The 25,807-nt window shown below is 39.7% G+C and overlaps 2 protein-coding genes across 2 annotated transcripts in view; both read left to right on the top strand.

Moving 5' to 3' along the window:
• The window catches only part of LOC106916106 (protein mono-ADP-ribosyltransferase PARP4-like), a 46,991-nt gene extending 39,559 nt beyond the window's left edge, over window positions 1-7,432 (top strand). The window contains exons 56-60 of the mRNA XM_088003038.1: window positions 401-1,812; window positions 1,920-1,986; window positions 5,282-5,384; window positions 5,569-5,701; window positions 6,314-7,432. Of these exons, the coding sequence (XP_087859164.1) occupies window positions 401-1,812; window positions 1,920-1,986; window positions 5,282-5,384; window positions 5,569-5,701; window positions 6,314-6,521 (1,923 nt within the window). The 3' untranslated portion in view covers window positions 6,522-7,432. The remainder of the gene's footprint in view (window positions 1-400; window positions 1,813-1,919; window positions 1,987-5,281; window positions 5,385-5,568; window positions 5,702-6,313) is intronic.
• A 3,345-nt stretch (window positions 7,433-10,777) lies between these two features.
• LOC106916111 (protein mono-ADP-ribosyltransferase PARP4-like) overlaps window positions 10,778-25,807 on the top strand; it is a 38,604-nt gene continuing 23,574 nt past the window's right edge. The window contains exons 1-21 of the mRNA XM_088008423.1: window positions 10,778-10,903; window positions 11,687-11,862; window positions 12,208-12,274; window positions 14,016-14,094; window positions 14,166-14,270; window positions 14,730-14,888; window positions 16,012-16,149; window positions 16,226-16,396; window positions 16,468-16,619; window positions 16,702-16,833; window positions 17,701-17,799; window positions 17,917-18,121; window positions 18,218-18,384; window positions 18,884-18,977; window positions 19,054-19,182; window positions 22,618-22,704; window positions 22,774-22,938; window positions 24,745-24,785; window positions 24,939-25,020; window positions 25,189-25,326; window positions 25,433-25,622. Of these exons, the coding sequence (XP_087864549.1) occupies window positions 11,829-11,862; window positions 12,208-12,274; window positions 14,016-14,094; window positions 14,166-14,270; window positions 14,730-14,888; window positions 16,012-16,149; window positions 16,226-16,396; window positions 16,468-16,619; window positions 16,702-16,833; window positions 17,701-17,799; window positions 17,917-18,121; window positions 18,218-18,384; window positions 18,884-18,977; window positions 19,054-19,182; window positions 22,618-22,704; window positions 22,774-22,938; window positions 24,745-24,785; window positions 24,939-25,020; window positions 25,189-25,326; window positions 25,433-25,622 (2,434 nt within the window). The 5' untranslated portion in view covers window positions 10,778-10,903; window positions 11,687-11,828. The remainder of the gene's footprint in view (window positions 10,904-11,686; window positions 11,863-12,207; window positions 12,275-14,015; window positions 14,095-14,165; window positions 14,271-14,729; window positions 14,889-16,011; window positions 16,150-16,225; window positions 16,397-16,467; window positions 16,620-16,701; window positions 16,834-17,700; window positions 17,800-17,916; window positions 18,122-18,217; window positions 18,385-18,883; window positions 18,978-19,053; window positions 19,183-22,617; window positions 22,705-22,773; window positions 22,939-24,744; window positions 24,786-24,938; window positions 25,021-25,188; window positions 25,327-25,432; window positions 25,623-25,807) is intronic.

Genomic DNA, 25,807 nt, shown 5'->3' with positions numbered 1-25,807 from the left:
GTTGGGGTCGTGGGCAACAGCACCTTATATGGATTTAGTGACAAGACTCCCTAAAACAGCTCATTCTGAAAGGAGCTCAAAACGGACAGAACTCACCAGACTAAAATCTAATAATACAAAAATGATTTTGTGCAAAAAAATGAAATTAACTTGCTTTGTATCACCCATAGTCCTATCTTAATCTGTTCAAGAGAGCATAAAAGGTTGCCTTTAAGCAAAATAAGCACCAAGTAATGAATTAAATTGTCCATCCAGGCAGTGGACAGTGTCCTGCGCAGTTTTCTAGCTTCTGTTTATGGTTCACATAAATATTTAGCTTAAACTGAAGAAACACCATCCAACAATCAGAGCTGTTTTAAGTCTTTATAGTTGTTCTTGTGTCTGAATTTCTCTGCTGCAGATGTCTCTTACTCCCGCGTCCTTCAGGACAGAATATGGCCTTTGGTCTGGCACACCACAACCGCAAGGACAGTCTGCTGGTTCTGCCCCCTCACCTGCTGATTTTGGACCCTCACCTGCTGCTGAGTATTTAGCCTCATTTGGTGATCTTGGAGCCTCATTTGGTGGTTCTGCACCCCCACCTGCTGGTTCTGCACCCCTACCTGCTGGTTCTGCAGCCCTACCTCCTGTTTATGCAGCCACGCATACTGGTTTTGCACCTCCAGCACAATCGCTGTCTGGTTATGAACCCCAGGGATCATCCTGGTTTAGACCTCAGAAACTTGCTCAGTCTACGGGCGGTTTTGGCAAAGAAACATATATGTGTCACTCTCTATCAGCAGTTTCTTCTTTGGAACCAGCTGCGTTACATTCACTGTTAGTTAACACCACTAGGTCCAAAACAAGCTCTAATGCTGGTTTAAGTCGAACAAATGGGCAAACTCTCCCATTATCTGGATCTCCAAGTAAAGGCCCCATTCTTCACAAGCTGTTACGTAGAGCTGTACCGCAGGAAGCCACACGTGATTCTGCAGGCGAAGCTCCTTTGAGGCATTTTGCATCTGAATGTCTTTTAAACCAAGAAGAAGAACTCTCAGCCTTTCAAGAGAATGCAGGACGGACAGTCTTGTCTGAGGTTCCAGAATCTGATCCAACACCTCAATGGAGGTCTTATGAACCTCCATTGAGGACCCCACTTAAATCTCTAAAACCTCTCCCTAAAATGTCCATCAAACTGGACCAAGGAGTAGCTCCACCACCAGCTCTTCAAAGATTTAGTGAAGCTTCACTACTTCCCCTTCAAGTAGCTAGTGGAGCTCCTCTTCCTCCTCCTCCTCCTCCTCCAGGGGCCAGTGGAGCTCCTCCTCGTCCAATGGCCTTTGGAGCTCCTCCTCCTCCTCGTCCTCCTCCAGGGGCCAGTGGAGCTCCTGCTCCTCTTCCTCCATGGGCCAGTGGAGCTCCTCCTCGTCCAATGGCCTTTGGAGCTCCTCCTCCTCCTCGTCCTCCTCCAGGGGCCAGTGGAGCTCCTGCTCCTCTTCCTCCATGGGCCAGTGGAGCTCCTCTTCCTCCAATGGCCTTTGGAGCTCCTCTTCCTCCTCCTCCATGGGCCAGTGAAGCTCCACTACCTCCTCCTCCATTTCCAGGGGCCAGAGGAGCTCCTCCTCCACCTTCAATGGCCTTTGGAGCTCCTCCTTGTCCAAAGCGCATAGGGGCTCCTCCACCTCCAAGGGCCAGTGAAGCTCCTCCTCCTCCTCCTCCTCCAAGGGCCAGTGAAGCTCCACTACCTCCTCCTTGTATTTATGACAGGGAAATCTGTAGTTCAAAGTCAGTGGGTTCTCTGCTTCGTCAGAAAAAGCTACATCGTCAATTTGAGTGAGTTCTTGAACACACAAACTATTCTATCTTTATCAGCACTGAGTTGATATTTTCCATCTTATTACCTGGAATTGAGTCTTTTGTGTTGTGTGATGTTGGTCCAGAGGTCCACGCCCAAAAAAACTGGACCTGCAGCTGAAGTGGATTAAGATCTTCCAACTGCAGCAGGCGGTAAGATGTTTTGCTCCGCTGTTTAAATCGGTCCAAAGCTCAGAGAAAAAACTTATATCACGAATCATTAAGAAGATCTCATCTATATTTTATTTTATGAAGTAATAAAAGCGTCTGCTCAACTCTGGTTTGTTTGTCTACAAAGTCCTGTTTGTTTGTGTAAGTGTGAATAATCAAACTGGTGCGAACCAGTGAGGGAAATGGCTCGTGGATTTTACCGATGACAGGAGAGAAATCCTACAACCGCTAAAATCTGACTCCATTTTTATTTACATTTTCTGAAGAAGGAGCATGCAGTCAGCTTCTTTTTAGATGTTTTTGTGTCGTTTCCTTCAGCGGTTCTTGGTGCAGCCCCACCACAGACGATGAGGCAAACAGGTTTTTCGATTAGTTTCAATAGTTTGATAGTTCAGTGCGAAAGCAAACTGCACCATATGAAAATGTAACAAGTGTTGCAATTTGCTGCTGTTTGAACTAAGATTTAGCTGTTGGACAGATGCAGTGTTGTGGTACTCGAGATCGGTCTTGGTCTCGAGTCCGGTCTTAAGACCGTTTTCTGATGGTCTCGGTCTCGTCTCGGACTCGACCGCATTTGGTCTCGGTCTTGTCTCGGTCTCGGGCGCTGGTGACTCGGCATTTTATTTCAAGACCAGTCGAGACCGCAACTGTGAAAATATCACTAAACGTACAGCATACTGTCCAGTTTATTTGTTAACATCTTTGTTTTCAGCTGATGCAAATGCACCGATTAAAATCCAAGCAACTACATGTTTCTGTTACTCCCCCCTCCTGCTCCCCTCCCCACCTTTCACTCGCGCGCGGCGCTACTCCCTCCTCCCTCCTCCCCCTCCCCACCTTTCACTCGCACGCGGCGCTCCAGGACATGCGCAGTGGTTTTCTCTCAGCGGCAGAAAATGTTTGTCTAATCGTCAGTAATATAATAGCGCTGCATAAATAGTAAGAAATCTGATGGCCACAGCTAACTCAGCAGCGCTTCGCTTTCACAGACGATGGGGACAACGTCTAACTATTTTCGTCACTTAGAAAAGTAGCTCAAAGAAGGTAAGCTCCGTTAACGTGATGTTAGCAAAGCTAGCTGCAGAGACACATAAGTATTGTAATGAAAAAAAGTCACTCACTGTCTGAGTTATTGTGCGGAGATGTTGACTGTCTTGTCGCATATATAGGACAACGCTATGTCCAAAAGTCTGCAATATAGTGATGTGACATTCAGAAACAGTCGATTCTTCTCCACGGCTCTTTATTTATTAGATAGGACTGGAGTGTCACTCACTGAGAGCCGTTGTTCTATCAGATTACCATACACTGTCAGAATAGCATACATGCAGTGAGTACCATGCCTGCGCATGCGCATTAAGAAGTCCGACCGTCAGAGGAGTTGTCAGTTCACCACATGCAACAAGTTATGACGAAAATAAGTCATTAAATTGTTTTCAATGATAACTATATAGATATACATGTGTTGTCATGGTTTCAAAGTGTATTTAAAGCAGGTCTGGCTGCAGCTGAAGTAAGCTACAACACACGCCCGTGTAAAACTCACTTAACCGCTAAATCAGGACGCCATAAAACTGTTAATAACAAAGTGTATGACGATCTACGTCATGATTCTATGTTGCTAGCATACATGCAGTGAGTACCATGCCAACGCATGCGCCTTAAGAAGTTCGACCGTCAGTGGAGTTGTCAGTTGCTGACAACTCCACTGTCAGCAACAAGTTATGACGAAAATAAGTCATTAAATTGTTTATAATATGACATAATATGATAACTAGATAGATATACATGCGTTGTCATGGTTTCAAAGTGTATTTAAAGCAGGTCTGGCTGCAGCTGGATGCCATACAACTGTTAATAACTGTTAATAATGATCTACGTCATGATTCTATGTTGCTGATTAAATAAAATCATATGGTAATGACAGCGTATGCATGTCTGAGCTAAACGTACGACTATCTGACAACGTATGCTGATCCGACAGAACACCGTGAGTTTGTGCTAAGCATATGACGATCTGACCTGACAGAACACCCGTTCTTTGTTCTTGTAATGCTCTGTGTGCACTGCATCATTATTTTATTTAATTATGTACGTTGATATTTAAATTAACAAATAACTAAAACACAAGAAAGAAAGGGCATGCACTCTTTGATTGTTTTTGTTCAAAGTGGCAGCTGTAATGTCTGCCATGGTGTCAGACTACCTGGCTTCATGTACTGGGATAGAGAGTGAAAACAGTCACGATGAGCGCCTTCTGTTTGGTTACTTCTTGCTTGTTGCTCCTTGGTCAGTGTTGGTAGTTGAGCGTTATTTACCGTCAGGGCATTGCCTCAATTGCTATGTTTAATGGTGCAGAGAGTGGTGGTTTCTTACATGAGCAATATGGGCAAATGCCCAGGGTGTTATGTTTTTAGGGATGGCACGAGACCATCACACATTTTAGCACAGAAATGGAATATTTAATATTGGTAAAATGTATTAAGTATTTAATATCTAGGTGTTTTTTATGGGAATATGGATCTTTCAGATTATTTTGAGAAGCAATTTCGATCATATTTTACATTTTATTGTATCATGTAGCGTGGACCGCTGGTCTTGGTCTTGACTCGGTCTCGACTTTCCTCGGTCTTGGTCTTGACTTGGTCTCGGACCCTAAAAGTCTTGGTCTTGTCTCGGTCTCGATACACTCTGGTCTTGGTCTTGTCTTGGTCTCGGGTTAGGTGGTCTTGAACACAACACTGGACAGATGGACTCGTATCTAACTCTATTTTGGAGTCGGATGGTTGTTGCTAAGAGGTGCCGATGTGCTGTTTAGTCTACCACCATCCGCCTCTGGTCTCATCTGTCCAAACAATGTTGTTACAGAGGTCTTTGTTATTTTAAAGAATACAAGTTTCCTCAAATGTTCCAAGCAAACATAAAACATGCTATAAGGTCTGCAGTGGGATATTTATTGACCTAAAAAAGGCATTGGATACAATAAATCATAAAATGTTGCCACATAAAGTTATCTTGATAACAGACGGCAATTTGTATGAATTGATACATACATAATATGCTTCACTGTTACCTGTGGTGCCCCATAAGGCTCAGTACTGGGTATAAGATTGTTTATTATGTATGTTAATAAGATATGTCCTGCTTTTGTCACAGCACTTTTCTCTCTAGAAGTCCTGGACACAGAGATAATTTATTAAGTTTTTGCTGGTTTTATTGAAAAAAAAATCTGTTTCAACCTGAGTTGTAACTTGTATCAATCTTCTGTGTGCTGCAGGACGGATACTGGGAGTTAACTGTTGAGCTGGGAAAACTGATCAATGTCAACGTGGATGTGTTTGCTAACGTGTTCCTGAAGAACAAAGGCATTCATTCTCTGGGTGAGCGTTCACGTTACGCTCTGTGGAAGAGCTGTTAATGTTAAGACATTCACTGATCTGATTCTTTTTTACTATTTATCTCCTAGAAAAATATTAAAATAAACCTGGTGGTTTTAAATCTCAGACAGTCGTCTAGGTTTGGTTTACTCCAGTGTTGAAACTGAACAACATGTTTACGTTAAAGGTGCAAAGGTCAACGCAGGCATCCAGAGGCTGGTGGCGACTCTGCTGGTTCTGCAGCTGATGAGGGAGGAGAAGCTGGAGGAAGGAAAACTGCTGCAGAGTCTGTTTCACCTGATGGAGCCGACCGGGTCCAGGTCAGAACCGCAACAGAACACACAGACACATGAGGAGAACCCGGCCACACAGACATGAACTCTCACATGGAAATTTAGTTCAGTCGGTCATAAAAGGGATTTTTAAATGACTAATCTGAACCGTCCCAGCAGTGCAGTGCTCTTAGCTTAGCATATGTATACATCACAATATACATTCTTATTGATTTATATATCAAATCTTATATTTATTTTGTGGTCATTTTTAACCTTTCTGCACAAACGTTAAAACAGAAAAAAACATAATGCTAAAAAAAAACACAAGACAAAATAAGTACAAAAATAGACGAGCAATATTTAAATTTCTATCAATCGCAGGAACACAAAGTGAAGCCTGGATAAAGTCTAGATAAAAGCACGAGTTTATTACACCTTCACTTTATTACATATAAAGCAGAATTTTTCCTCTACATTCTCTAAAACATATCTCCAAGGAATTCCTGCTAAGTCTGTAGACAAAGTAATTTAAGAAAACATAATCAGTCCTTATGTACTAAACTTTGTTTAATAAATTATGTATATATATATTTTTTTTTATAAATTTTTGTGAGTGTTTGCTTCCAGGTGAGTGTTTCTGAATGTTTTCCCCTGCAGGTCTGAGCGCTGGCAGCAGGTGAAGAAGGCAGTGGACTGGGTGCGCTGGGCCGACCGGGAGTATCCGTGCGCCTGCAGCCGGCTGGAGCTCGGCTGGAGCTGGGAGTCTTCCACCCGCCAGCTGCTGGGCTTCGAACGCTTCCCCCCGTTCTCACCGCTCATCAGCCTGGAGCTGCAGAAGACCGCAGCGCCGCTGGCCGTCCACTGAGGAAATGATGCAACACTTTCTGAAAGTTGTATATCAGTTTGTATTTTGTTTTGCTTTTTATCTGCTTCAGTTTGTGTTTTTGTGCAAAGAGGTCAAGATCAAAATTACATGAAAAAATATTAAAACATGAGAGGAAGGAAGAGAAAGATTCATGTTTCATCCACTTAAACGATACAAAATTAGTAAAACTACACTCACAGATGGATTTATAGAATTAGAAACGAAGCCGTTGTCAATCACAAACTGGAGAACATAATTGATTCCTCAATCTAAACGTCTTCCTTCCTAACAGATTCAGAAAGCCAAACCTTGGTGGTTTGCTTTTATCTTAGAAACTAACAAGAATAGATTAAAATGTGTTTTAATCTATTTGGAGTTTAATTCTTGTATTATAAAACTAATTTTTTGGGAGAAATTAGCTAATTTTTGAACTTGCTTTCAGATATTACTTTCATCTGAAGATGGCTTAGAACTAAAATATGATTTTTCTTTTCTTCATTTTTTTTGTTTTGCAGCAGTTTAAGGGGCCTTTGTTTTTACAAACTGTTTAAACTTGCTTTTATACATTCCTTTATATATAAAACCAGCTTTCACCTGGAAATAGTAGCAGGCATTAGAAATACAAACAGCAAAAATAATCTGCACCTATTTTCAGTATCAGTTAATCTAAAGCAACAGTATTTTTCACCATCTATGACAGTTACGTGTTAAAATAAAATTTCTGAGGCTCTTTACTCAGTTATTATGTCAGCAATAAATCATCCCAAGAATTCTAGAGGTGGTTTGCTTTTATACATGTGTTGATTGAGTCTGTAATCATTTTATTCGACTGATTAAAGGAATCTGAAAATGTTTTTTTAAATCTAATTCTTTTGAATGGCATAACAGAAAATTAAATGAACAAAGCTAAAGTTCTGTCCATGTATTTGTTTCAATCATCTCATCTTGTGATTCTCTCATTGAAACTTTGACATTTTCGATGAAGGAACTTATACAAATTATCTGTTTTGAATGCATTTTAATCAACTTCCTGTCTTCGTTTTCCTGTTGTGTTTCAAATTATTTAATTCCTGGATATCAGTGTCTGTTTTTGTTCAATGTGTAATGTATCTAGATCTAAAATAAGATTAGTGCAATGTGTTTATGAATGACAGGGTTGTTGGTGCACGGATACGTTGGTAATTAAAGATGCCAGCCTATGATTTGTCAGCTCTTGCGTCAAACTAGGTAAATGACTCCCCTCAAAGACTAATTCTCTGAGCTTTAGCATTTTCCAGATTTAAAGAAATGCTTTATAAAATAAAGGGGATAAAGCTGAGACAGGTATTTTTTGTTTCCTTTTAATCCCATGTTATTTCAAAAGTCTCGACGGTTATATTTCGCGCTGTGGACTGTTGACAGTTGAGGGGGGAAAAAAGTGGACGGTTGAGAGCTGGCAATTTTTGGTTAAGTTAACTTTAAGAGTTGTTCCGAAGAAAAGGTATTAACATTTTCATTTGATTTGAATCTCGAGGTATATCGAAAATGTTTCACAGTTATGTTATGGTGCAAAGCTGTGTGTATTGTTAGCGAAGTCCCGGTGACCTTTTCCTTAGTACTGAAGTTATGCTAAGCTAGCAGAAATGTTGGAGCGGAGACGGGTACTCAGTTGGTCTGTAGTACATAAAATGCATTCAAGATCGTGTGAGTCTTTCGTTAAAGGCCAGTGATCCAGTCAGATTAGGAATGAATGTGACAATAAGCAGAAACATCACCACCTTCAGCACTGGAGAAGAGACGATGAAGGGAAACTCTCCACCTGAACATCACCACCAATCACAGCACCTTCACCTGTGGTTAGTGCCAAATCCAAGAAGACTTGTACACACCACCAATGCCAACATGTGTGTGTGTTTTAAACCCTGTGGGAGACATTAAGGATACTCAAGAGTTCACACAGAGTAGTAAAAGGCTGTAGAGGTAGTAAGTTAAATTAACTTAAAGGCCATTTAAAGGTAGTAAAAGGTAACAAACAGGATTTGACTTGGTAGTTTTCATCATCCCTTCAGTATATTTTGACTTGTCCATTTATGATGACTTTTCATATTACATTTTTTTGTAAGGATGGTTTTCAAGAGCATTTGAACAGAGGCAAACCACATCTGTTCAAATGTGGCCCGGGGGCCTTTGGTGGCCCTTCACACAGATTATGTGTGGCACTCAACTGCAATTCAAAAACGATAGAAAATTTGCTCATGCATCACAGGTGCTTGATGAGATGGAGACTTTTTATTTGTAATGCGGCTAATAATTTTCCTTCAATGGAAAATGTTTGTTTATAACCAATATCTTGCAATAAGTAGGCCGACATTTTTCCCAAGTTTTACTGAAAAGATTACTTTTCTGCACTCAGATTCTGTTATTACTGAAAATAAATTTGCTCAATCAAGCCCAGAAGAAAACGAGCCTAAAACAAACTGAAAACTAGATGCTTCTCTTATAATACAGCAAATGTCCAACGTTCCTTTATATTTATACATCCATTCCGTAACTACTGTTGTTTTACTCTCCACCGTAGTGGTTCCCAAACTTTTTCTCCTGCCCCCCCAGTGGTTTCCAAACTATTTGTGGGCACCCCCATGGCTTACAAATAGCTGTCTGGTTGAACATGTGTGTGAGCGAAGGGGGGGTGGATTCTTAGAGAGTCCCTGTTATACTCAGCCCGGCTCCAGACGAACAAGGAGGGGATCCAAAATGAATTGTAGCTGAACATAGACAACAACACCAGTAGCCTCCAAGCTACTTGTTAACAAGCTTAAGGTGCTGTATTGATATTAGCTAGTCATCTTTTAGCTAACATTACCTGCATCCAACAGCTTTACTCAACTCAGTCGGTTAGTTTGGGGAAAAACTGTGAAAAGTTATTCGTGTTTTGCTGGTTTGCTGCCGTGATCCTAACACACCTGTAGCTCTGCACAGCAGCAGCAGGTCTTCACTGCCGCACAGGTGGAAACCCAGCGCGAGCGTCGTAGCCATAGGTTGTAGCGCTCATGTTACGTTTAAAGGTGGCTCGGAAAAACAGGTTACGACATGTTAACAACGGATTAACATGTCGTAACCTGATAAAAGTGACAGAGGACACAGATATGGGAAGTGCGGAAGCCCCTACTGTATCAAATTGACAGAGGAATAACAGAGTTGGCCATTCTAAGGTACAAACCCAGCGCATACAGCGAACTTGTATTTTGTCTTTTGTTTTTTGTTTTTCATTCAGACTGCTTCCCACGCCCCCCTGCAATGGCACGGCGCCCGCCTTAGGGGGCGCGCCCCACAGTTTGGGAACCTCTGCTCTACAGGCAGCATAACCTGTTTGACAACTGCTCAAACAGGTTATGCTTGAGCACAAAGCATAACCCTGGAGCACAAAAACATTTTTAATGAAAAGAAGAAGTTCAAATCACACTACGCCACGTGACATGGTAAAAACAAACAAACAAACAAACAAACATCGTGCTATTCTTGAACGTTAAAAGCTACTTTTTTACCCCTTACTTTTTTGCACGTTTCTCGTATTTATTTATTCAATGAAGCTTTAGATTGTCTTTTAAGATCTCTTTTCTGTCAGGACTTTGAAAGTCTCTCCAACCGGAAGTTGCCAGTTGTGTCACTTGGCTCCGGTCCAAATAGCTGAAGCACAAATTTCTCCAGAAAGGGCGGGTTTCTCGGCTATAGTGTTAAATCAGGTGAATAATTCAACCCAAGGAAATAAAGCAAAAATAACCAAGAAAATGTGTTTTTTGGGGGGATTTCTCACAGTTGTTCACAGATTCAGGTGTTTTACAGAAGAAGTTCAGGTTTCAACTGGAAAAATTAATCAGATTTTAGTTTTGAAAATATTAGATTTTATCTGAGGTTTGCATACATGCTAAATATTTAGTTTAACTCTAAAGAGGTAGATTTCTGTCATTTTTTCAACCAATGATTTACAATAAGTAGAACCATGTTTATCCAGAGTTTTACTGAAAAAAAATTACTTTTCTGCATCCAAATCAAGTTGGATAAGTTTCGTGCTTTGAAAGAAAGTGTGTTCTTATTACTGAAAATAAATTTGCTAAATTGAGCCTAAAATAAACTGAAAACTAGAAGTCTTTCTTTTAATACAGCAAACATGGAACATTCCTTTTATCTTTTGGATCTTTAGCTAATATCAGTTGCGTAACTGAAGGTTTTTTCTTCTCCAGGCAGAATGGGCGTGTTTGACAGCTGCTCTGTGCTTCTGGAGCTCAAAAACCTGCCTTTCGAACAGAAGAAGAAGCTCAAATCAGTGGCGACGAAGAGCAGAGGGAGCATTTCTTCCACAATCAACAAATAGATGAGCGGATGCATTTTTACCTGAACGTTTGGTAAACTTTCAATGACAGTCTTTAACTGTTAATGAACCAGATAATACAACATTTATAGCACAGGTTATAGGTCTATAATTCTGAATTAATTACAGAACATCAGCTTTAAGTTTGACTGTTAAGCTCTAAAAGCTTTTAAGGCTTTTGGAGCTTTTAAAGCTTTTAGCCTTTCAAAACCTTTATGGTTTTTATAGCCATTTAAAGTCAAGATAACAAACTCAAGCTATAAGCCACTAAAGCTATCAGATATTTAAGCAACTTAAGCTGCTGCTTTTCAGACTCCAGTTATTGCCGGTGCTGTAAATGTTGTATAATCTGGTTCATTAGCAATGTTACAAAATTTTATTAGCTTTAAATACGGTAAATTATAGCTTTTTAGGATGGCAATATTTTGAGTGATGGGTTTTAGCTTTATTCTTGGTATGAGTTATTGTTATATTTAGCAGTTATTAGATTTACATTTTGTAGATAATAACTTTACCCTTAGTATATGTTAGTTCTACTTATAATAGTTATCAGTATATTTTAGCTTTACATTGAGTAACTAAGATCTTTACACTTAACTTGACTTTTTTTCATAGTATTTTTGCAAACATATGGAGGAAAATTTGCATTTGAACAGAGTTTATCATTTAATACGAACTCTGCAACTTGGCATGCTGAGACGAACTGTTCTGAATTTATGACATACAAGACTTAGTGAGGACTTCATAATCTACCAGATTGAATTAATATTCCAGATATGGGCATACAGTGTCATATATTTGCCTACATTTCCCACAGTGCTCTCTGGTTGTGGCCTCCGACTTGTCCAAGCTGAGCTCCAACAGGCTGCGCAGCATCCAGAAGAACCAGACGTTGGTGGTCAGCTTGGACTATCTGTACAAACGTGAGCGCTGTTCTTCTGTCAGTGGAAGAGTAGAAGATGGACACTTCATCACCTCCAGGTCTTCCTCCCTGTAAGTCACTGAAGAGAGCTCGGCTAACACATAAAGGTCGAACCAAATACTGCAAATATAAATCCAAACAGAGCAGGAAAAACGCAAACTATAAGAAATAAGAATTAGATATAAAATGCAGTCATTGCTGAAGGTTTACGGAGTGACAGGGATTTAGTTTCATGATATTTTTACAGCCTCAGTGTTAGACGGAACATTTAGAGTAAGAGAAAGATGTTATGTTTTGGACCTGAGGGTCACCGTAGTGTTTTTATTAAACTATCTTTATTGGAAAAAAGTATTAACTCTAGTTAAGTCTTGGAATAATAATGTGTTTCTGTCTAATGTTGTTTCTGTTTGTTGCAGCCGAACTTCCAAAAGGTCCGACTTCATCAAAGGGACCAGCTGTAGAAAAAAACAATCTGAAGTTCAGGTGGGACCATCATCATCATCATCTTCACTCCTGACACTACCTCACATCACAATGGTTTTACTTTGAAATAAGTTGAAGTTTTTGTATCTGACTTCCAAAGGCGAGATTTAGGCTAAAGCTACAGTAATGACTCTGTCAGAAAGATTTCCAGGAATAAAGGGGATTTGTGTGTGTGTGGAGAGCCCTAAGTAATAAATTAAATTTGTCATTAATTTCTTAAAACCGGAAATACAGAAATCATTTATTAAATATAGAATTAATAATATGTACCTCAATTGTTTTTATTCATTTTAAAAGTAGCTATAATTCTTATTCTGAAACACATCATGAGTTAACTTAACAATCAACTCCAGCCATCTAAGGTGGGATTAGAGCCTGACGTCTGATTGGCTCATTCCAACAGAGGCCATTACTGTACTGGGATGTGTTGACTAGTCATCATGTAGCTGACACTGAAATTACTGAGATTCTTTAGAAATTATTGCTCATAGGTTTTTACTTCCTGCTGGCTTGCTGCCATGGATATAACGAACACAGAGGATCTGTTCTGCAGAGAGAAGGTCTCTGTTGTTGCCCCAGGTGTAAAATCGGCTCAAGCTTCTCACGCTCATGTTGCGTTTAGAGGCAGCGTTAGTGAACCAAGTTACAACATGTTAATAAGGATTAAACCATTATAATAGCTGAAAAAGAGCAGGAGATAGAGGAGTATGCAGTCCTCTACCTCCTGCCTTTTGTATAAAATAACCATGTTGTTTATTAATACAAAAAACGTAGAAAATTAGTCATTATGCTCAGACTCGCATAAACGTTAGCAGAATTTTAAAAATCTGTTTCTCATCTCTGAAGTATATTTCTTTAAATGCAGAATCAATCTACTCAAGTAGTAGTAGTAATAGTTCAAAATATACATACAATATACGTAAACGTAAAAAGCAAAACTACTCCTACAAGTTTTTTGTTTTTCCTGAAAACTCAAGCAAATGTAACTGAACTACTCACCTCTGAACACAGATAAAAATCATTAGTTTATTCTTGTTAAGCTTAGCGTGATATACTGGTATACTAACTAGTCATCATTTAGGCAACATTAGTCAAGTTATAATTTATTATCAATTCATCATATGTGCTAGACATACAAATAATCAAAATCATGTTTCTTGCCATCCCTCTGTCAAACTAAAAACTTGGGCATAACAATAAATAAGAACAAATTGTAAGGAAGTTTTCCATAATCCAAATAAAAACACAACAGTAGTATTAAAAATCCCATAAACCAGTTGCCATATACAATTTCAAAAAACACAAACTATTACACAGTGCAATAAAATATTCTTTCGATAATAGTGAAACACTGAGCCAATCAGAGAAATGCACATTTTATTTAGGAAAACAGAGTAATAACAAAATCATTTATTCTCAGGGATCAAGCTAGAGAGAGGTAGAGAAGGGAGAAGTGAACACATACAATTCTCTTTCTTCTTCAGTCACATACACAGCACTTCCCATCCAGCTCCCTCATCTCACGGAGACGTTTTCTCAGGCTTCGTTCAAAGAAACACCCGTAAGCCTGAACCGACACCTTGTTAAAGCAGTGGTTCCCAAGCTCTCTTATTAACTTATTAGAGATACTGCAGATCAAACTATCGATATTGAGGCTGGAGTTGGTCACCCAGAGTTTATAGTAAATAATTAGCAAGAAATGAAAGTTGTCATTTCACCCTCAACTTATTAATTTACCCAGAATCTACAAGGAGTCGGACTCTGCTCTCCCGACGTTCCCCGATGATTTCCAGGTGGCGAAGTACTCCGTTTTCGGACAGGTGAGGAAGAAGTTTTATCCTCCGTTTCTGTTTTGATGCTGGGATTCGTACTGATGGAGGTTTGTCTGCAGGAGAACGGCAGCAGGTTTTGCGTGTTGGAGCTGCAGAGCGCCAAAGGCGAGCAGGGACGGCGCTACCGTGTGGCCAGATACCGGAAGGACAACGTGGCGTCGAAGGTATGAAACCATAGACATGTAAAAAGAATAATGTCTATGTATGAAACCATTAAGACATCAGACAGATCATGAGATTCATAAATATTTATTATTTATTATGCTAAGAAAATAATAAATAAATGTTGCAATGAAGTCTTAAGTTATGACTATTCTTGTATTATTACAACTTTATTGTGTTATTACAAGAATAATATGTTATATTACGACTAAATTCCCGTAATGCTATGAATTTGTTCTTGATTGACTTTAATCGCGTCCAAGTTTATTCTTGTAATTTAATTTTTTATTAGTGTTGTCCTAATTCTAAACGATATTGTTTATTGCAACAAGCCTATGGATACAGTAACATTTTCAGTAGGATTACAAACAGGTATTCCTTTAATATTTCTGCTTTTTGTCTCCCAAATTAACCTTAAAATCATGTTGGAACAAAACAAATCTGCAACTGTTTTCCAACAGGAGGCGGCTGTGATGGATCAGCTGGTGTTCCTGTCCACCTCAGAAGAAGCTGTGGACGTTTACAAGGAGCTGAGTGAAGAACTGGAGCGCTCTGAGCTGCAGAGGATGAGCAGCTTACCTGCTGAGGCGCCACACCTGGGCTCCGCCCCCCTGGAGCAGGTCTGATACGCTGCACCACATGTGGCATCATGTTTGTGTGTGGAAAATTAATCATACATCAGCCAAATGTGTTGCCATCCCTGGAGAATTAATTGTTTACACTGCATGGCAGAAGTATTCAAACACCTTGAAATCATTTTTTGTGGTGTTTTTATGACTGATTAACGCAAAGTGGTGCACAGTTGTGAACAAGAAAGAATATAAAGTTCTTTTGTAATTTTTTTTTTACAAATAAAAATATAAGAAAATGTAGGCTGCATTTGTATTTGACTGGAAACTATCTAAAATCTGGTTCTTTAATATAAGTTTTTATAGTGCATATTATAGTGGTAGTGGTACATGGAACATCTACCACTGTGTCAGAGGTTTGCTCTATTACTGCAAAGAGCGGAGCCAGTGTCATTTAAATTGCATCTCTGTTGTCATTTTCATGCATGAGTGTAAACGTTGAGTTGGGGCGTGGCTTTCAGCAGCTTATTTTTTTAATGTATTTTTTTAAAAGGATTTTTTGGCTCTAGTGGCCTCTATTTCAAAGTAAACTGGGCTACGTAAGAGAAGGTAAGGTAATTAAATTTATGTCGCACGTTTCCAGCAACAAGGCAATTCAAAATGCTTTATAGAAGTGAGAAGGAAATACAAACCAAAGGAAAGAGCAAAAGAAGAAGAATCTGAAGTATATAAGCTAAGTGCTCTAGTTGAGGGTTACTAAGTATCCTCGGCTCTATTTCCATATAAGGGTTTGAAGAACACGAGTGTGAAAAATAGTCTAACAATGTTGATCCAAAACTCCACAGTTTCTAAGTAGTTATAAAAACTAAACAACAGAGAAGGAAGACATGTGGTAAAGGTCAACAGGCCGGGACCTGAACCCATAACAGCCGGGTATGGGCCTCATCATTACTCCTGCATCACCGGCTCGCCCAGCAGCAGCTTATTTGGATTTAAAGGGACCCAGAAACGGCTAAAATCTCATTACCTAAGAATCATTTTGTGTAATAAATGCGATTAACATAATTTGTATCAGCCATCAACCTTTTCTAACCTGTTCCAGGAAGCACTATAGGTCACATATAATCACCTGCTGACCTTGATGTTTCTGACCTTTTCTCTGAATGACCTTCAGCTGCTGCTGGAGGAGAAGCTGAACTCCGGTGAGTTGTCCCCTGACGTTGCGGCGTTTGTGGAGTTTCTGTGGACCGAAGCTCACGGTTGCCTTGAAAACATCCTCAGAGTTCCCATCTCCAGACTCAGCCTGAACGATGTGGGTTTGCACCGATCTGCAGTCAGATCAGGGTCAGATCCGAGGCTCCGTCCTGATGAAGCTGTTGCTGTTTCAGGTGAGCAGAGCTGAAGGCCTTCTGCTTCAGGCTCAGAGGAAACTGAAGGAGGGAAACGAGGATGAGGCTTCGTCTCTCCTGGACGAGGTTTTCTTCCTGCTGCCTCACCGGGAGCCCAGACCTCAGTCACCTACAGCCAGGTTTCTGTCTCAGAAGCTGGACCTCTGTCAGGTAGCACCAACACGCAGCTTTATGGTGGGATTTTAGGCTCTACTGGGAGAACTTTACTGATTTTCTTCCAGTTAATCCGAGATGTTCTGAACGTGAGTGAGATGACCATGAACGACCCAAAGCCGTCCTCTGTGGGGAAGTACCGCGCTCTTCGGTGCGGCATGGAGGCTGTTCCCCGGGGCAGCTCAGAGTTCCAGAACATCGCCGCCCTGCTGGCTGACAGGTCCATCTTTAAAATGATAAACTACAGATAATCATCACAAACCTTTCTGGAAAGAAAACAACAAACATCTCTGTGTTTTCAGACCAGTGGAGATCCAGCAGATCATGCGTGTCAGCAGAGCGGTGGAGCTTCTAAGGTTTCAGAGCGAGATCGGGAACGTTACGCCCCTCCTCCACGCATCCAGTCCCAATAACTTTGTAGGAATCTTGTCCAGGTGAGTCCCAGCAGAATCCTGAGACAGAGAACACAGTTTACAGCTGGTAGATGCTGAAAAACTCAAGATTTTAAATGACATAAAAGGGAAGAGTCATGTGACCTACATTTAACGTGATAAATTTCTGACTTTAATAATTTTGATTTATCATTGTCATGATAAATTCCAGTTAATGTTTAAAAAAATTTCCCTATTATCAGCATTGTTAGCTTTCCTATTTTTTCCACTGTTTGTTCAAGAAAAACACCAATAAATTTGAAAATGCAACTAAATGCAGTTATAATTTCATCTTAGTGATATAAATCACACTTCTCTATGTGACTGGTGTACCAAAGAAATGCATTAGTGTTTTTCAAGAGCAGGACTTGTGTTTGTGGGGCTGTGAAACATTTATAAACACTGACCTTTAGGAGCTAACGATTCAAGATAGTATACCGGGGCGATATGACTTAAAAATAGTCTTTTGTCCAAACCAAATCTGGTTTTAATCACTTTTTTACATTTATTTTACTCACTTTTTTCTCAGAAAGAAATTACAATTGAATGTGAGTTAACCTGAATTAACAGTCAAAATGAACAGAAGCCTTAAAGCACGCTTGTCGAACAAAATGTGAATTTTTGGGTGGGATAAAATCACTGTGAACTATGAAAACTCAAGGAGTGCATTGGTGAAAACAAATCCAGAGTTTCCACAAATTAAATGTTCAAAAACAGATAATTTGTTTTATTGCCCAAGATAAATTCTCAGACTCCTGGATCAGTCTTTTCATCCATTCACAGCTATCAGAACATAGTGAGTCTGATTGCATATCTTATCATGTTTTGTTTTTTTTAAAAACGACTTCGATCCTGTATCTGGTTCCTCAGAGGTCTGCTGCTTCCCCGTGTTGTAGTGGAGCAACTTGGGATTAAGAGAACGGACTACGGGAGACTTGGCAGTGGGATTTACTTTGGTGATGCTGTGAGGTTGGTTTGAATAAATGTTCAGCGGTCTTGTATGTTTGTTGGTGTGAAAACGATGCTTGGATAGTTTCAGACATTCTGGTTGGCCTGCTGCGCTCTGGGTTCTCTCTGTGTTCTCAGCACCAGTTTGAATTACGCCAAACCCAGTGAAACGGACGGATCGCGCCTCCTGCTGGTCTGCGATGTGGCTCTGGGAGTTTGTAAGGACCTTAATGAAGAAGACAAGACTCTGACCGAGGCTCCTCAGGGCTACCACAGCGTTCACGGAGTCAGACAAACCAACAAAACTACATCTGAATTCACCAACCCTAAGCTTCTGTTCAAGGTGGGAACAGAAGCTGCATATCCATCGCATGTTCAGCATGTTAAAGTTCTGCTGCACCCTGAGGAAACTGATTTCTGTTTTCTGTCTGCGCTGCAGGATGATGAGTATGTGGTTTACTCTCTTGACCAAGTGAAGATGAAATATGTAGTTCAGTTCAGAGTGGAAGGAGACGAGCAGAAGGACTTCAGTCCGGACATCAACCTGACTGCAGAACCCATTGAGCCTGCCAAGAACCCAGGTGAGCTGCACATACCTGACATTAGGTCGCCATGACGACAGCACACAGCTTTTCTTCCTGGATATGAATGAATCTCTCTGCCTTGAGATTACTATTCTGTAGCTAGGAAACTGAAAACAGTCATTTATTCTTTCGTTTTTTTACACATGTAATTCTTGACTTAAATCCAACGAGTTCAGATGAGTTACGGTTCTTAAAAATAAAGTTTCCTGATTACGGTGAATGTCGCAGTAACCATAAGTATATAAATAATTTTGTAATTAAGAAGTGTTAGTGTGTTTTTGCTTTGGGTTCATAGCAAACATTGACCTGTGATCATTAGTAATCCATCTAGTTTCTGGAAAAAATAAAATTAAACATGAAATTTAGTACTTTTGATGTCTTAAACCAGTTTTTATTTTTGTGTAGTATCTGCTTTTTTGCTTTCAAACACATTCCAATCTGAGAAGCCACTGTGTCTGTCTGTAGATCTCACTTCAGAACATGTAGAAGAAGATCTAGAAAACGTGAAGAACCCTCTGAAGCATAATTAAAGCTGGTCTGTTGGACAGTTCAGGTCAGCGGCTCCCCCTGCAGGCCGTCCATGTGAAGTGCAAACTGATGGATCTGCTGTCCCAGGTTGGAAAGAGAAGCGCCTGGATCAGCTTGGTGTCGCATTAATCCTGGTTCTGATTCAGGCTTTTTCCTCTGTCAGGTCATCATCTTCCAGAAATACACCAATCAGAGCTCAGTGCCCATCGAGGCGAAGTACGTCTTCCCACTGGACTCGGCTGCTGTGTGCGGATTTGAAGCTTTCATCAATGGGAAACACGTGGTGGGAGAGGTAATCTGAAGCTAAATATTTAGATAAATATTTCACAAAGCAAAATACATCCTCATTTAGAACTGGACAGAGCTGACACAGTTCAACCCACTATTATCTATTATTTACTACTATTTTCAGAATCCAAAACAATAGGAAATAATTCATTCCTTTAAAAAAAGGAATGAAAAGTAATAGCTCAACTAATAAAAAATATAAACAAAAGTCCTGAATGCAACATAATGTTGGATCATGTTTGGACAAAAAAAAAAAAAAAAACACTGCCAGATGGTCCAGAAATGGACAAGCATTTATGTCTTCTTTTGTGAGCAAACAGTAAAAAAATAAAATGAAATAAATTTATGTTCCTCATATAACATGTTGCATATAAGCAATATTGAATATATTTTAATACAGTATTTATTTTTTATATAGATTTTTTTTTAAATACAGCATTAAAAATATTAATGATTGGGGCGGGGTTTATTTATAAAGTTATAAGTGCTGTCCAATGGGCACACATCAATCAACCAATCACATGTCAATGAATAACTGTGATGTCATTGTTTTTCATCCAATGACTGAGAATCCACGTGGGTGTGCTGAAGCGCCTTTGCATATCCATAGCTATTCGTATGCTAAGTAGAGCCGTTAACACCTCCCGCTCCCCCGCACCGCAATCGACAGATTTCGACACTGAAAATGCAGACTGTCGATTGCTGTCAGTATCTGTCGCTCACGAGCTGCGTTCGCGTCAGAATACAGGGTCAAAAATCCCACTTTTCATGCAGTGCCATCTAGATCCACCCCTGGGCTGCAGGTCTATGTCTGACAATAATAATACATTAAATGACACCTGAATACTGCATTTATAAAATATATTAGCATTTCAAAAAAAAAAAAACAAAAACAAAAAAAAAAAAAACATACAGCAAACCCTAACAAACCTTTTAAAATAGGAAATATTCATGTATTTACTGTTAATCTGTTTGTATAATTTGTTCTTTAAATGATCATTTGTATTATTTTGGTTGATATTATTATACATTAAAAAGCAAATAATCATAGCAAAAATGTTCTGTACCATATCAGCCTCAGGAGATGACTGAGGGATGAAGAGATGCTAATGTCAAGTTTTTTATGTTCTGACGGGATTGCAGTTCCTCTCCTGATCCATTCTGTCTATCATACAGCAGCACACTGCGCCATGATGTCTGTGTTCATCCTCACTAACACTATTCAGCCTGGGATTTGCGTCTTCTCTCTCACGTCTGTTTGTTTACAAGAAGTTTTACTTCTAAGGACGGTGGAGAATTGGGTCGAGGACATTTTAAAAAGATCCGGGTTGATAGCAGCTCACCGTGGCTGCATAGTGTCCGTCTCTAGGCAACCGTGACAACAGCATCGGTTCGTAGCTTTCTTGGGGGCCCTTTTGCTCCCGCCACAACAATTTAGCTGACATTTTTGCTGACAATTTAGTGTTGATATTTGTGTGATAGATAAATGTGTCTATCGGACATTTATAGAAATACGGTTCAATATGGAACGCAACATTTGACAGCCAAATACGAGACGATTCCGTATTTTAAGGACAGGTGGCAATCCGAGTTCATGGGGGAATAGTCACAGCTCACGGTGACCAAACCCTTTGAGCTGTGGGGAGGTTATATTTAATTTATTTTTCTTTTTTCCTTTTTTTTTTTTTAAGCATGAAAATCCCATTGAATTATATTATATTTTTTGTTCGTGACTCGGCACTGAGCTAGCTGCTAACAACATTAGCACTCTGAGGACAACCACGCAAGGCATAAAAATTATATATCTTACCTTACATATGATTGCTTGTCTTTCTCAGTAACTGTTTAATAAAACATCTGAAAATACAATTTAAACGATGCGATTGTTTCCTGTTAGAAGGTGGTCGCTCCTGTTTTAAGCTGTAAATTGATCCACTTTTCTCCTCTTTTTTTCCGTAAGTTTTTTTTTTAAATTACCAACTAACTTTGAAACACAAAAAATAATGTTTATCTTTCTCTATTAGAACTGTTGGAGCAACCGTAAAGGACTCAGACTTTAGACATCTTGATGCTGGGTCAACAGAAATAAATGGGCTAAATTTACTTCTGGCCCTCCATCTGCATTGGGTGACGAAGGTGCTGCGTCATCTGAAACCCAGCAATTAGCTTATTAAATACATCATTAAATATTTAAGGGGCGGCATCATGTAAAGTCTACTTTTTTGATCTTTGCATCATGTTATAATGTTATACCCTCATCAGACATACCTGAAGTGTTTTCCTGATTCTTTCATGTATGTTTGCGAAATGCTTTAATTTCCATGGCAACCGTGCAGCTGTGCAAAACCCCTGGGTGGACCTAGCCCCGCCTTCAGGGTGCAGCTCCTCCTTGGAGCTGCAGTTTCCAAGCTTCCGACTCGTAGAGCAGCCCTCTTCTGCGACTCCTCCACTCCTTCAGATTAGCCAGCAGCAATTAGTAAACACCTGGTGGAACTGCACACCAGCTGAGCTCATAAGCGACTTCTCAGTTCTCAGTTCAGTTCTCAGTTCTTCTTCAGTTAAAACAGTTTTAAATGGTTAATAGAGGACCCGTGTTGTGAGGATTTCCTAAAAGCAGAATTTCAGAAAGAGCAGAAGTTTTTAAAGAGACAGAAGTGCAATTTGAAGTTGTTAAATTACAAAGTCAAATTTCTTTGAAATCATGTTTGATATGTATAGTATTTACATAATAATAGAAAGTAACAGTTACTTGATTATGCTATAAAATGGCACTATGTGCTTGGAAAACAATACTGCCCCTTTAAAATGCTAAATAAATGTCTTAATAGTTAACTATTTTCATGGTTCCTGTTTCATGCCTATCTGTAGGCTGTGGGCGGGGCTTACATGATCTGTTGAACTCCACTAGTTTAGCCACATTCTTTGAAAATCATGGCCGTCTTTGTAACAAAGGATTTTCTTTAGCTTTCCCATCGAAGGAGAGATTTTACAATTAGCATTCCACATAGAAGCAGATTATCATCTGACATGGTGGATAACCTTATATGTTTTAGCATCTTGGGTAATAAAATGTTTATTTTCTTATTTAAAATAGGAACTCAGTTATTTGTTTGTTTGCATTTTTTCAATTATAGTGCAAAAAAGGTTGAAGTGGTTAAATTGAAATTCTTCAGAATATGATTAATTTTCAGAATAACTGAATACTAAAATAGTCATTAGTTGCAGAAGTAATTGAAACCCACTCCAAATAAACTTTGTTATACATATAGTAATGAGAAGAACCACCAATGTGTGCCTAAAGTTCTGTACAGAATATGACCTCAACTCTTGGTTGGGACTCTTTTGCATCAATTATTGCATCAATGCGAGGTATAGTGGAGTTTTAATGGAAGCCCAGGTTATATTTAATTTGACCGTTCTGCTGTGTTTTTGTTCTCAGGTGAAGGAGAAGGCAGCGGCTCGTAAGGAGTACAAACAGGCGATAGCAAAAGGCCACGGAGCGTACCTCATGGACCAGAGCGCTCCTGTATGTCCAGCAACATCCTGATGGTTTCAGGAACGTATCCCAGCCTCTCTGATTGGTTCCTCTCTGCAGGATGTGTTCACCATCAGCGTGGGCAACCTGCCGCCCGGCGCCACCGTCCTCATTAAGGTGACCTTTGTGTCAGAGCTGGTGGTTGAAAACGGGAGCATCCTGTTCTCCCTGCCGGGCAGCGTGGCTCCATGGCAGAAGAGCTCCGCCCTCAACGAGACCACACAGGTAGGGGGCAGAGCCTGTAAATGGTAATTGGTAAATGGACTGAACTTATATAGTGCTTTATTCAATCATTTTGACCACTCAAAGCGCTTTACACTAGAGTCACATTCACCCATTCGCACTCACAAACGCTCACACATTTATACACTGATACACAGATCGGTAGGCAATTTGGGGTTAAGTGTCTTGCCCAGGGGCACATCGACATGTGGCAGGAGGAAGCTGGAATCGAACCTACAACCTTCCGATCGCAAGACGACTACTCTACTCACAGAGCCTGTACTGAGAGGCGGGGCTTTTATTTAGGAGCACAATGATTAGCACTGTCAATCAGTCTCCATGTGGCGCTGCTCACACCCCTCCCTGCTTTCTGCAGCGAACAGAGCCTATCACAAGTGCTCCAGCTAGTTAGCATAGCCACTACACGGTTTTCCTTTAATAGTAGCGAGTGCCCTAGCGAGTGGCTAAATGCCACTCCTAAAAAATAAGTCTCCTAATGGCTGCTAAATGCCATTGGGAGACTGAGTAGTGAGTACATGAGGGTGATTGACAGCGCTAAGGCACTCTTCCTGGTTCTGATTGGGTGTTTTTGGTTGAGAGCAGTGCATTTATTCAGATAGTAATAGTAACTCACGGAGGATGTGATGGATTTTTTCCACAAACTGTTTCATATCATTAAACTGTCACAAAATGGTGACAGTTTTAATAAGTATGTAAAAAACATGCTGTTACATGCTGTAACTTTAAGCGTCCCATTTTAAATAATCACAGTTGAGTTAAATGAAATTCTTACTTTAAATTAGTGCCAAGTTATATAAACTTAGTTATAGTTATATGCATGCCCGGTATGAGGGAAAGTCAACGACACAACGCAGGCGACTCTTGCTACGTCCAGGAGGCGTGAATGTTGCAACTCAATGACTCGATGAAATCTGCTGGGTTTCCCTAGATAGAAACTTTTTAAACTTTTTTGAATAAATATTTAATCTTATGTGTGATAACTAGAATCAATTGGAATGTATGTGACTGAAATTATTTTTGTAAAGTGTCTTGAGATGTCATTTGTTGTAAATTTGCATTAAGTAAGTAAACTGAATTGAATGAAAGAATGAACTTGTAAGACTAAAGTTGGACTAAAATTTGACATTTGATTGGGTTAATTATAGGCCTCGTCTTTAAAGCCTTTTCCTCTGTGACTTTACAGGGTTTTTTCTATTAACTTAGTGAAATAAGTCACAGATGATGGGACCTACACCACCATGACTTAAATGTCTTTTGTTTTGTTTTTGTTGAATATTTTGGATCTAAATCAACAATCACTCTTTATTGTCTAGCTTTTTTGGAAACTACAGTTTCTCCCCTTCTTGCTTATCTTTAGGAGATGTCTACTCTTGGCTACATGTTTCGTCCTCTCAGGACTTTTGTCATCAATATGTGTGTCTAATCACCTGATGTTTTCTATTTTGCTTAAATTCATGTGGGATAATTTTGAACTAATCAAAATTTTTTGACTAGATTTCATCATTTTCTCAGATACTCAATGTGTTTTTCTTCACAATCAGAACGTAACTTCAGTTAGACCACAATGAAGAATAAATAAACAGCATGAAAATAAATGTTTCTTCATATGTTTTTACTTCTTCTGAAGAGCAGTATAATCAGTTGTAAACATTTTTAGTGTAGATGTGTTTTTTTCCCACAAAGAACGGGCATTACAGTTCTTTCATTTGGTCAATTTAGGAATTATTGTATATTAAAACCTTGATATTGTTAATAGGAGAATGTTTTATGTGCTCTCTAACCCTACAGGACTCTGTGAAGAAAGTTTGTGTGGCCAATGAAGCAGTGAGGTGAGAATGATTGAATTTAGTTTTATAACTCATGAAGTCACTGATATGTGGAGCAATTAATCAGTTTTCTTGTTGGGACCGTTGGATTTGGATTCTTTAACCTTTAACGTTTTTGTTTGGTTAACTAAATGTGTTGTTTCTTCTGGTCTTCAGAGAGTTTACGTTGGACATGTCAGTGGAGATGCCCTTTGAGATCTTGAGCCTGACGTGCATCACCCATCAAGTCAAAATTAAGGTGATGTTTCTGTTTTGTTATATAATCTGCAATTTAATCTTTTTTCTGAGTTATATGATGTATTTTTGCAAATTTTTACCCTTTTAACTTGTTTCTTTAAAGTGAATCTTCATTGTCATCCAGTTTTTATTTTTATGTAACTCATTTTGTTTGTATTCTGTCGTCCAGAGGATGGACCGTAAGGCGGTGGTCAGTGTTCTGCCGGGTCAGGTCATGGGGTCAGATGGTTTCCAGATGTCTGTCACTCTCTCTGAGGTTCATCTTCCCAGAATGTGGGTGGAGAAACACCCAGACAAGGACAGCCAGGTCTGTTTGTCCTTCCCTCTTCCACACCAATCTGTTCTCAAAGAGTCCCTGTACTGAACCCTGAGGCACTCCACACTAAGTGAATTAACCCTCTACTCTGCTGCAGGCCTGCATGCTGGTTTTCTACCCAAACTTTGAGTTTGACTCCAGCTCTGAAGGCAGTGAAGTTGTTCTTTTGCTGGACACGTCTGAGTCCATGAAGGGAGAATCATTACAGCTGGCCCAGAAAATCGCCCTGCAGGTTTTAAAGAATCTGAAGAGCGACGTCAAAATCAACATCGTTTTGTTTGGAACAGGTTGGTATAAGAGCAGAGAACTGGTCAGAACTGAACTCTGACTCACTGTTTTATTTTGGGAATGGATATTAAACCATATAAATCAAAACGTGATGCAGTTGTATGTTTCTGAGACTTTTCTGTCTGTTGTCTCCACGAATGCACATTTCACTTCCAAAATAACAGGTTACGTTCATTGAACATGG

This window comes from Poecilia mexicana, unplaced genomic scaffold, assembly GCF_051168715.1.
Source record: "Poecilia mexicana isolate PSO_F unplaced genomic scaffold, ASM5116871v1 scaffold_2, whole genome shotgun sequence".
In the NCBI taxonomy this organism is placed as follows: domain Eukaryota; kingdom Metazoa; phylum Chordata; class Actinopteri; order Cyprinodontiformes; family Poeciliidae; genus Poecilia; species Poecilia mexicana.
The sequence above is the reverse complement of the archived record's forward strand: the minus strand, read 5'-3'. Positions and strand labels throughout refer to the sequence as shown.